General features: G+C 32.3%; 2 protein-coding genes across 2 annotated transcripts; one reads left to right on the top strand and one right to left on the bottom strand.

Moving 5' to 3' along the window:
- Positions 1-2644: 2644 nt before the first annotated feature.
- LOC125185617 (fructokinase-2-like) lies at positions 2645-5308 on the top strand. Its single transcript, XM_048082174.2, has 4 exons — positions 2645-3158; positions 4338-4670; positions 4755-4871; positions 4951-5308. Exons 1-4 carry the CDS (start codon positions 2757-2759, stop codon positions 5083-5085), a joined length of 987 nt encoding a protein of 328 aa, XP_047938131.1. The 5' UTR covers positions 2645-2756; the 3' UTR covers positions 5086-5308.
- Positions 5309-9314: 4006 nt separating this feature from the next.
- STO (B-box zinc finger family protein) lies at positions 9315-11371 on the bottom strand. The gene is made up of 3 exons (XM_048126807.2): positions 10786-11371; positions 9906-10214; positions 9315-9750 (listed from the first exon to the last, which is right to left on the bottom strand). Exons 1-3 carry the CDS (start codon positions 10966-10968, stop codon positions 9520-9522), a joined length of 723 nt encoding a protein of 240 aa, XP_047982764.1. The 5' UTR covers positions 10969-11371; the 3' UTR covers positions 9315-9519.
- Between the last annotated feature and the right edge of the window lie 483 nt (positions 11372-11854).

Raw genomic sequence — 11854 nt, 5'->3', positions numbered from 1 at the left:
AAAAATGTCAATTCAGTTGGTGCTTTAAAATAAAACATGTTGAGTAAATTAATGTAAACATTGTCTTAGCGCAAGTGGTTTGCATGTTAAGACTAATTTATATAAATTTAAAGTCCCTTTTATAAAATCTTTGTTCAAAACTCATTTCAAATTTAAATTTTGTTATAGGAAGCAACATTAAACTCTTATGAGATGTCTCATATTTTAAGGGGCTTACAAATTAGCACGATAAAATTATTTATGGTCCATCAATAGATACACTTAGCCTAACAAATATAAAAATAAGATAAAATAATTGATCAAATCGGAAATGTCAATTTGAAGATCCAAAACATGTCATTCTATTCTTTTGTAAATTCATCGAACTAAAGTCTCTCTTGCTATTCAAAACATTTTTAAATCTGAGATGAAATTCTGCCACCCTATTGGGCCATTGGTTGTCGTTATTGCATTATGATTATATACAAGTGGCTTATAATTGGTAGGTACTATAATGCTAAATAATAAGAATGATTTGTTCATTTACATATGATTCACGTGGATGTCTAAGTCTTATTTTCAATTTGTACATAAATATAAGTATTCTTATTGGTGTGCTACATGTATGCAAATCAATTGTCAAATTTACCCCGATCGATATAATTGAAGAAAAGGGCATAGAATAATATATAGGGTGAACTGTCTAATTGGGTCCTAGACTTTATGCTCTCACTTTTGCGGTATCTGAACAAAAATAATATTACCAGCGGTACCCGGACTTGTAGTTATGCACGTTTGAAGGTTTTTTGTATTTTTCGATACTTTTTCTGGACATTATAACCCTTGAAGGGGTGAAGGGCTAATTCGTCCGCACAATATCTTTCTTTGTCCACAAGCTGTAACTTGCGCAAACATCTTAATTTCCCAAGATTTGTCATTATGTCTTTGAAATACCTTGTTCCCCTTTTCACTATATATCAGTCATCTTCTTCCTTTTCCTCTTTGAAAACGAAACGGGGTGTGGCTTGATAGGGAGGGTGAAATGGCTATAGCCTGTAATGGTATAGGCGGTGGAAATGGGTGAAGTGGAAGGGGGGGGGAGCTGTGTTTTGAGCTCCCGAAAATGAAGTGGTAGGAATGGGAATGTTGGTCATTTTTTTCAATTGTGTTTAGAAAGATAGGCGTACACTTCCTCTGAACATGAATTGATATTAAATCATTTCAAACTTGTCCAAAATCCACTCAAATCCAAATGCAGATGAAAAGACAACTGACTTGTGGACAAAAAAAGATATTGTATGGACGAATTAGCCCCTCACCCCTTTGAGGGTTATAATGTCCAGAAAAAGTATTGAAAAGTGCAAAAAACCTTCAAACGTGCATAACTACAAGTCCGGGTACCGCTGATGATATTATTTTTGTTCAGGCACCGCAAAAATGAGAGCATACAAATATAGGGCCCAATTAGGCAGTTCACTCTAATATGTATACAAATTTCCGCAAATTCGAAGTTAACTATTCAAAATAGATAAAATTCAATCCTAAACTCTTAAAATTATAGTAGGAAACACTAATTAATTCAGTCCAACTTTTCAAGCCAACAATTAACCTGTTCGACAAGAAATCCATATTTAATCAATTATCTTCAAATCGAAACTCCATTCGTTAATTAAATGCTAATCCTATAAATCAGGGAAAATGAATTAACCTAATCCAAACTTTACTGAAACAAGTTACCCATTTATCCAAACTTATTTGATGTAACAAACGATATTTTTATTTACCATTCAAATATGATATAATGAAATAAAACAGAAAATGAAAATAAAAATAAAAATAAAGTATAGAAAAATTAATACGCTCACATCAACGTTTACATGTAGTATTTATTTAATTTTTAACGAAATTTTACATTAGTGCTTATGTATATATACATTGGGTATTGATAAAATATAAAATTTAAATTCTCTGACTGGATTGTTAAAAAATATCAACAGAAGATAAAATGATACCAACAGAAAATGTCAACACATTATCAGCACAACATCAAGACACTGTATTCACATTTTTATTACTATTATTTTGTTTATCTATTAATATTTTTTAAGCATCTAAATCATAGTTTGAATTTTAACGTTTTATCATTACACATTAATTATCGCTGGCCTTTTTATAAATAAACCTGCTAATCATATCATAAACAATCAACTGGATAAGAATAACGATAATAAAATAATGTTTTCAAAAACGGAAATACAGGTATACTAAAACTCATAATTATATCGTTGTATCCCAATCCAACCAATTATCCAGAAGAGAAACATATAATTTAATTAAGTGGATAAAACAAATAAGTCTGACTCAATTCATAATGAATAAATTTTTCTTCAGTCATAAAAAGGAATAGGAAAAATAAGTTGTTGTGGCTTTCCACCCTTTACGTGCAACACAAGCCAATTAAATAATCACCCTCCGAATTGGCATGCCATTATTTTAATTAATTAGTGGATTAACCATCATTTTCGCCACCCAATCAATTAACAACCATAATTAAATTAAATAAATTCAACAATAAATAATCATGTTTTTTTCTTATCCAAACCAACTTAACACTAAAAATTCCTCCAACCACCATCCATCCCTATATAAACTCTCCTCACTTTCACTTTCTCCCAATCTCATTTCCTCTCTTAAATCCACACACTCCAACGTGCAATTACACACAGTTACATACCTATATAGTTTCCCCCTTTCTCTCGATTGAGATCAAATCAGCAATGGCGAATTCAGGTGTGGGGCAGGGGCTGGTGGTGAGCTTCGGCGAGATGCTGATCGATTTCGTTCCGACGGTTTCCGGCGTGTCGCTGGCGGAGGCGCCGGGGTTCCTGAAGGCGGCTGGCGGCGCTCCGGCGAACGTCGCGATCGCGATCAGCAGGCTAGGCGGGAAGGCGGCGTTCGTCGGAAAGCTCGGCGATGATGAGTTCGGGCAAATGCTCGCCGGAATCCTGAAGGAGAACAACGTGTGCGCCGAGGGGATCAATTTCGACAAGGGCGCGCGCACCGCCCTCGCCTTCGTGACGCTTCGCAACGACGGAGAGCGTGAGTTTATGTTTTACAGGAATCCCAGCGCTGACATGCTCCTCAAGCCGGAGGAGTTGAATCTCAATCTCATTAAATCTGTGAGTTGAATCTCAATCTCATCATCATCTGATTTATTGGATCGTCATTATTGTTTGGATTAATTGAGCAATTTTTGTTTGCTGAATTTGAATTTGATTGAAAATGGCGGTTGGGTGAATCTCACGCGCATCAGATTTTCCTTTGCTGTGGAGTATAATTTTGACTCGAAATATTACCTAATTGTTTCATAATTGGTTGGATTAGCTATTGACATTGAATCTGGGCCCACAATTGGTTGCCGATACGAGATCATTTTCATTTGCTATGCGGTGAAATTTATTTAGGTGTCAATTTAGCACTGTGGTTTAGATAAGATAATATTAAGATATAATTTAAAATTAAGACGTTAGATTATTTTATTTAGATGGAATTAGTCATGATAACTATCACATAATTATGGATTGAGATATCTTATGAACCAAGCACATCACATATATAATCTCGAGATACAATCTTGCAAATCGAACAGCCCTACTCTCGTTGTCCCCTAAAAATAGATATTCATTCTTTTTAGTCTGTTGCTTAAAAATAGATGCTTTCTTGTTTAGAAAAAAATAAATTTTTCTATAGTAAGATGAGATTCATTTTTCACTAACTCACTTTTTTCTTCTCTTACTTTACCAATTTTGTATTAAAACTAATTCCATTTCAAATATATCTATATTTCAGGGACAAATATTTTTTCATTTAAAGTACAAAATAAAAATCTACGACTACTAGTACTTAGTTTTGTAAATGAAATTAGCTTAATCTTCTGACCTCGATCTGATTTATCTGCAAAAAGAAATGTACTACGATGGATACGAGTAACAATATGTAGAGTAATGTGATTAGGATAGCTCTTTCTCACCCACAAAATTGGAACAAGAAAATAAGGAACTACTACTAATTTGTCTTCATCTGTGCTTTGTTGAAATCTGAAAAAATCTGATTCCAATGATATAGATAAGCACCGACTTCATTTGTAATTTTTCTGGAATCTACATATATATGGGACATCAGAATATTGGTGAAGCATTTGTCCTTGCATAGAAAGGGAAATAGTATAGGAAAAAAATGTGGGGAGTGGTGCTATATTCCAGCAATTAGGCCGCCTAATTCTAGCACAATTTGATTTACAAGTCATTTATTGATGCAATGGCTAATTAATTGTAGTACTAATTATTTGTTGAGGGCAGGGCAAGATTTTCCACTATGGATCAATCAGCTTGATTGTGGAGCCATGTAGATCAGCCCACATGAAGGCCATGGATGAGGCTAAGAAAGCTGGGGCATTGCTGTCATATGATCCCAACCTCCGCCTTCCCCTGTGGCCGTCTCCCGAGTACGCCAAGGAGCAGATCTTGAGCATCTGGAACAAGGCGGACCTGATCAAGGTCAGCGACAACGAGCTCGAATTCCTCACCGGGAGCAGCAAGGTTGATGATGAAACTGCAATGTCCTTGTGGCACCCCAACTTGAAGCTCCTCTTGGTCACACTCGGCGAAAAGGGATGCAATTACTATGGCAAGGTAGGCTACCATTCAATTAGAAAATCAATGGCGCGAGTGGAATCATCTGACCTAAAATGTGTGTTGTCGTTTGTTGGAATTTAGAACTTCAAAGGACATGTGGCCGGCTATGGTGTGCACGCAGTTGACACCACCGGGGCAGGTGATTCTTTCGTGGGAGCCCTCCTCGCGAAGATTGTTGATGACCTTTCCATCATCCAGGTAAAATCCGCGCTACTATGAATTCCATCTTATGCATGTACGATTGTACGACTATAAAAGCTTTTCTTCCCTCGTGTAGGATGAGGCCAAGTTGAAGGAAGTGTTGAAATACGCCTGTGCCTGCGGCGCCATAACCACGACCCAGAAGGGCGCCATCCCTGCTCTGCCTACCCCTGCCGCCGTGCTTCAACTTCTCAAAACCGGAGCAAAATAGGCACACCGTTTGAGTATATTACAGTTTCATTTTGGTTTATTAAGAGTTTTGAAATTGGTTTAACTATGAACCCTTTTTTTTTCTTTCTCTTTTGCATTTCTCTGTATTTTTTCTTGAGTTTATATTTCAATGATTTCACACAAATGCTGCTGAGGCATTTCTAAATTGTGAGTTACTAGTTTCATAAAAAATAAAAGTGGCAGCACATACATTTTTATGCGAATTACTTTCACCTAAACAATGTGCATCATTCATCGTTTGATGTTTACTCAACCATTTCTTTGATTACAAAAAAACATTAACTGACCATCACTATATCTAATTAAAGGAAAAACATGAAAAAAGTCATCAAATATATAAACCAAACATCACCAAATCAGAAACTATACAAGTCAAGTGATTATATGAACAACAGCTTACTAAATCATTTAGGGCATGTTTGGTTGCCAGGATTCTGTCTGGAAAAGTAATCTGATTCCTTAAATTTTAAATTCTTGTGTTTGTTTCAGTTTTTAATCAAACTGGGAAAGTAATCAGAATCCGAGAACAAGGAAAGTTAGTACAATTTTCCAGGATTTTGAATCCTAGCTTTTCTTAGTTATTCTTTTTCCCAGTTTTAGGATTCTTACATATATAATGCAATATAGTATAGTTTTTATTATTATTATTATTATTCTTATTATTATTATTATTATTATTATTATTATTATTATTATTATTATTATTTACAATGTTTTAAAAATAATTTTAAATATAAATCATACTACTTAATTTTAGAAAATAAATAACTATGATTAAATTTATCATAATTATAACTTATTTTATAATAATTCATAATAATAATTAATAATTTATAAAATAATTAAAATATAATTATATAATATAAATCGTATGATAAATAATTATTATTATTTTTATAAATTAATAATTAATCAATAAAGTTATAGTATGATAAATAATTATTATTATTTTTATAAATTAATAATTAATCAATAAAGTTATAGTGTAATTTTCATTTATTAAATTTATTCACTTGTAACATCCTCAAATATTATAATTATAATACTAATTATTATTATTATTATTATAATAATAAATGAGTATAATATTTCAAACTATAATTATATGTATTATTTTATATTATGATAGATAATCCATATTTAAACTATGTAATAATAAATATAATAATATAATTATTATTATTTGTAATTAATAGTTTATTAAGAATTTTATATTATTATTCTTTTTTATAAATAAAAAATAATAAGTATAATTTTAGTTTGGTGTTTAAATTAAATATAAATTTAAAATCTTGATATTTTCCAAACACAGGAAAGTAAAGTTACTAGGAATCATATTCCCGGGATTCATTTTCCTAGGAATCATTTTCCTTGCCAACTTTACTTTCCCGTCAACCAAACATGGCCTTAATGCTATATCAAATAAGCTCGTTAGTTTCATTGTTCCGTCTCAACGATATTAATTTTGCTCGGATCTGAAGGTTAGTTTTCCCCAGTTGCAAAAACGAAGTTGAAGATTGTTCTAACAGCTGCACGAGAAAATACTAGTAGTACTAATGCATGGACTAATAGTACAAAACAAAACTTCCATGTAAGATTTGCTCTAGATATATCTAGAGTCCTATTAACCACAAATTCACCCTTAAAGACCGAACTAGAGACCAAATTAGCGCCACTCATTTTTCTTAATCTTATGGTTATGATTAATTTATAATTAATTTAATATTTTATTAAATAAAAACGTTTTTTTTTTAGATTTTTTAAAAAAAATAAATTTTTTTTAATTTTTTTTAATTTTTTTTAATTTTTTTTAAAAAAATTAATTTTTTTTTTAATATTACTTCATTCTGTTAGTTTATTGCTTCATTTGTTCATGCTATTACTTTATTCTGTTAGTTTATTACTTCATTCCGTTAGTTTATTACTTCATTCAGTCATGTTATTACTTCATTCCATTAGTTTACTTCATAATGTGTTATGACATAATTATCTTTCAGTTGGATTTAGGGTTATTACTTCATTCCGTTAGTTTATCACTTCATTCAGTCATGTTATTACTTCATTCTATTAGTTTAGTACTTCATTCTGTTAGTTTATTACTTTATTCAGTCATGCTATTACTTCATTCCGTTAGTTTATTACTTCATTCAGTTATGTTATTACTTCATTTCATTATTTTATTACTTCATTTCATTAGTTTATTACTTCATTTTATTAGTTTATTAACTTCATAATGTGTTATGACATAATTATCTTTCAGTTGAAGTAAATTCAGTATATAATGAATGCGAAAAATTACTTCATAACATACATTCATTTAGTTCATTATATAGTGAATATTGTTCATTATTTACTTCAGAAAGTTTTTATCGAATAAAAAAAAATTTACAAAAATTTTTAAAAAAAATTGAAAACATTTTTATTTAATAAAATATTAAATTAATTCTAAATTAATCATAATCATAAGATAAAGAAAAATGAGTGACCCAAATTTGGTCTCTAGTTCGGTCTTTAAGAAGGGTTCGACATTGATCACAACTCTATCTTTCAATATTTAATCAAATACAAAAGCTAGTAAACTTTGCTAGAACCAGTGTTTTAAAAACCGGACCGGACCGGCCGGTTCGACTGGTTGGACCACGAACCGGTAAGTAGTAACACCACATTTACCACTCCACCACAATGCTTTGAGTGATATGATATGAACATTAACCAAATTTTTATATTAAACATGATAAATTTTTATTTACACTAACTTATAATCCAAATTTAATAAATAATTATTAATTATATTATCTATAACTATATTTAGCACTCACTAAATTTTAATATTATTTATACATAATAAGTTATACATAAGGTTTAATATTTTTATATATTATTAATTGCATTTTGTTGTTTATTGAATCTTAATGTATATAGTATGCATTTACATTTTATATATATGTTATATTATTTCTTCAAATAAAACATATTTTGAAAAAAAAATTGAATTTTATTTGTTTTTATCATAAAATATCAACAAAATCTTAGTGTATTTAAAATATATTTTATTATAAAAAATATTAGTATAAATTTAATATTCAATATATTTTACTACTATTCTTTGTGTAATATATTTTTATATAAGTATACATGATGTTAAACGTGTTTTAGTGATAAATTATTAATTACATTTATTATTCATTATTTAATATATATTTTATATATTATATATTTAATTATATATGTTTATAATAATATTCTGGTCGACCAGTGGTTCGACCAGTAAACCGGTTGAACCAGTGAACCGGTAACGACGTCGGTTCGCCGGCCGGTCCGATTTTTAAAACATTGGCTAGAACTTAATAGCTTGATGTTGAATACTCAATGTGTTACTCCATTCACCTGAAATAGTCATCCATTGATAGACATGCTAAGCAGATCACAGATCAAGCTGATACAACACTGCAAGATATATTTATGGTATATAACCCTTTACATTAATGGAGTGAAAACTAATTTAAAATTTTATATAAATATATTGAGAGTCATCAAATTACTCTAGCTCGATTTTTATTGAGCAGTTGGACTAGATGAATGGTAGTAGTTCGGATTAAATTTTGCATGAGGTCACTCAGTGTTAATTTATTTATGAGAAATTAGAGTGGTGATTCGTTTATTACTAGTAGCAAATTGCAATAAAAGACATGTAGAGTTTGAAAATTGGTTGGCCAGAGTATAGAATAGAGTGATATAGAACAAAATAATGTAAAATATTTTTAAAGCTTAAATCAAGTATAGAGTCTAATATTCATTTTGAAATAAATTAAAGCTTAGTAACTAACTGATACAAATATCATAATCTAGTAATCTTTAAGAGTTGCCAATATTTAGCACAACACTTAAATCAGACGCGAACATGCACAAAATTATTAAAATTGGGTCAAACCGTGTTAGTTTTAGTTTTACGAGTGATATTTTCTTTGTTCCAATCAGGTCAAAGAGGGGTTGTCTGTGTCGGAATGCCTTCCACATTGAGGATGCTCTTAGTTTTACAAGTGATATTCTCTTGGATGAATTTAACTCAATAGTTCTGGTCTTAGACAAGCCATATGGATCAGTCTTGATTTTTCTCTATGACAGGGTTGACATAAAATCTAACTCAACAACAAAATCTCAAAAGAATCAAGCAAAAGAACAGAAAAAAAAGGGTAGAAAACTTAGACAAAAAACAAAAAGATCATCTCCTACAAAGATATAAAGTACTAACAAATGATATAAGTGAAATATGAGAAAAGGGGGTCACCAGAAACATCATTCAACTACATCAAACATGCAAGAAATCTCATTTACACACTACAAATATGCCTAACCAACTATATATGAGTTTTTGGTTTGAGAGTTAAGACATATTTTTGTGATCATCAAGATTTCAACCAAGATCAGGAACGGTGAAGAACTCCTCATCATCATCAGGAACTTCTATTCTCGGCTTCTTGTGAGGACTGTACGATTTCGGTTGTCTGAAAGAGATCATGCTACTTAGCTGAGACGTCGGAAGCTGAGGCACCTCTGCTGCTGATAAAACCTCCGGACATACTTGCTCGCCAAAGTAGCTAATGTCCGTGAGCCAGTCGAGCTCAGTGAAGTCTGGCTGCTCCTTCTGATCAAGACAAACGTGAGCGATATGAGTGAAACAGGCGGTTTCTACATGAATGAATTAGTATTCTTGATATCTAGTGTGTTATAGTATTAATTAAAAATTTATTTTTGAGTTGAATTTCTACAATAATCGCTAAGAAAAGTGGATATTCTTACCTTATCTGATGGAGAGTAGTCAGAAAACTGCAGCAGTTCATCAACACCCCACGACGAAGATGTGAGTCCAGAAACATGGAGTGGGGTGGATTTCTGACCAATTTGTTGTGAGATCGATTTTGGGGGCTTCGGGTCCAACTCACTCTTGACATCACCCTCGTTGCAAGCGTTTCCTAAAGCCACTCTGATCCCAGTTGCTAAGAAGCGTTGGTGGTTTGCAGCACGGCTGTTGGCTGAATGGATGGGCTCGTCGCAGTCCTTGCAGAAGAGGGCTCTGTCCTCGACACAGAATATGAAGGCCGGCTTGTCCTACATGTGGTCAAGCACAAGTGCAAGTTAGCATGTGGAGCAACAGAAAGGCCGTCTTTACAGAACACCGGATTGAAAACAAAGATAAAATAGTAGGACATATACAAAGCATTTCATTTGTATGAAGTAGTTAATCATGCTTGTTGATAAAAAAAAATAGCTTAATATCCAATTTTAAGGTATGATTCTTTGCAATACATTGATTACATCTTGAAGATCTGTGTAAAATTTTAGATTAATTTGAAAACACCTCAAAAGTCTCCTTTTATCTTCACTTTGTAGTATTATCACATCATTTTAACAAAGCAAATCATATGCAAATCTGTGATTAGAGAAAAGATTATGGTGCACAAATTAAGGGCCATCAACTCATAGCTCCCACCTAATCAAACAAGCCAATCTTACAAATCAAACAACTAGTTAATCAAACTCAATCTCATAAATATATAAACATAGAGCTTTGTAGCTGCCACGTCATCACAAAACAGAATTGAAACCCTCAGCATCAAAATCATACAAATTAAAGCAAAAGGGATGAACTAATTAGTGCAGAAAATCAAGAATTGCATACCTGGCAAATATCACAACGAGGGAGCTTGTTGGAGAGGCACTGAAGCAGAAGCCTCTGGTGCTTGCTAGCAAGCTTGTTCGCAGCGTGAACTTCGACGTCGCATTTCGCACACAGCGCCGCCTCGTCAGCGCAGCAGATCACCGTCGCCGGCGCCTTCTCACACACATCGCACTGAATCTTCATCTTCTCGTCTCTTCTCCGCTCAAAGATCAGATTTTTACAGCAACCCTTTTCACAATATGGACCAAAAACAAAATCCCATATGCTCAAATCCCTCAAAATTGATTCTTTTGCAAAGAATTTCACTCACAAACCAGATATTTGATGAGGGGTCTTGTCAAAGGTCAAAAGGGTGTATTATCCAGCAAAAGATATTCCGATTGAAATCAAGAATTGAGACAAGGAAAAGCTCAAGTAACTGAACTGTTTTTGAAAAAAAAGGGGAGAAACTGAGTTAAAAGGAAGAATCTTGGAAGGAAGAAGAGAAGCCTTGTTGATTGGGGGAAAACTGAATTGGAAGATAAGGCTTTAGATTTCGCGTATCAAATGCTAGAACGTAGTTGAGACAGCGCGGCACTACGTCGGAAGAGAGAGAAAATGGACCTTTTGCATGTGTGGCTGTGAAAGAAGGATGATATTAGTGGCCTGAATTGATTGATATTATTTTAATAAATTTATGGAAAATTTATTACTTTGTGATTCATTTGCATGGTCAATTAATTGATCAACCCTACTTGCACACATTTATTTATTTGAAGGAGACATGGGGAGACTTGGTTCAATCTAGATTGTAGGATTTGGATCTCTCAACTCTTTGGGGATGATGAGGATATGATATATTTTAGTTGGGTTTTTTTAGTCTAAAATTGTGGTTAAGTAAATTATGAACCACACAGTTGAAGATATTTATTTAGAAAATGAGAAAAATAAAGGATCTTTGTGTTAATATAAATAAAAACTTCAATAAAAAAAATAATTGTCATAGAAATCCAATACTCCATTTAGGAAAGTAGTCATTGTGTGGACATGTGGAAGAAAGACAATCTCACCATTAATGGATAACCTAAAA

Source organism: Salvia hispanica, chromosome 1 (genome assembly GCF_029641045.1).
Source record: "Salvia hispanica isolate PSC_SH4W2 chromosome 1, Shi_PSC_v1, whole genome shotgun sequence".
Classification (NCBI taxonomy): Eukaryota; Viridiplantae; Streptophyta; class Magnoliopsida; order Lamiales; family Lamiaceae; genus Salvia; species Salvia hispanica.
Note: the sequence above shows the minus strand (reverse complement) of the source record. Positions and strands in the feature narration are given on the sequence as shown.

What these genes read in the sequence shown, in the direction of transcription:
- LOC125185617 (XM_048082174.2), top strand. Translation starts at nt 2,757, where the DNA reads ATGGCGAATTCAGGTGTGGGGCAGGGGCTGGTGGTGAGCTTCGGCGAG. An exon ending in ATCTCAATCTCATTAAATCT is followed by an intron (nt 3,159 to 4,337) that starts GTGAGTTGAATC and finishes TGTTGAGGGCAG; the next exon opens with GGCAAGATTTTCCACTATGG. An exon ending in ATGACCTTTCCATCATCCAG is followed by an intron (nt 4,872 to 4,950) that starts GTAAAATCCGCG and finishes TCCCTCGTGTAG; the next exon opens with GATGAGGCCAAGTTGAAGGA.
- STO (XM_048126807.2), bottom strand. Translation starts at nt 10,968, where the DNA reads ATGAAGATTCAGTGCGATGTGTGTGAGAAGGCGCCGGCGACGGTGATC. An exon ending in CTCGTTGTGATATTTGCCAG is followed by an intron (nt 10,215 to 10,785) that starts GTATGCAATTCT and finishes GACCACATGTAG; the next exon opens with GACAAGCCGGCCTTCATATT. An exon ending in ACTACTCTCCATCAGATAAG is followed by an intron (nt 9,751 to 9,905) that starts GTAAGAATATCC and finishes TGTCTTGATCAG; the next exon opens with AAGGAGCAGCCAGACTTCAC.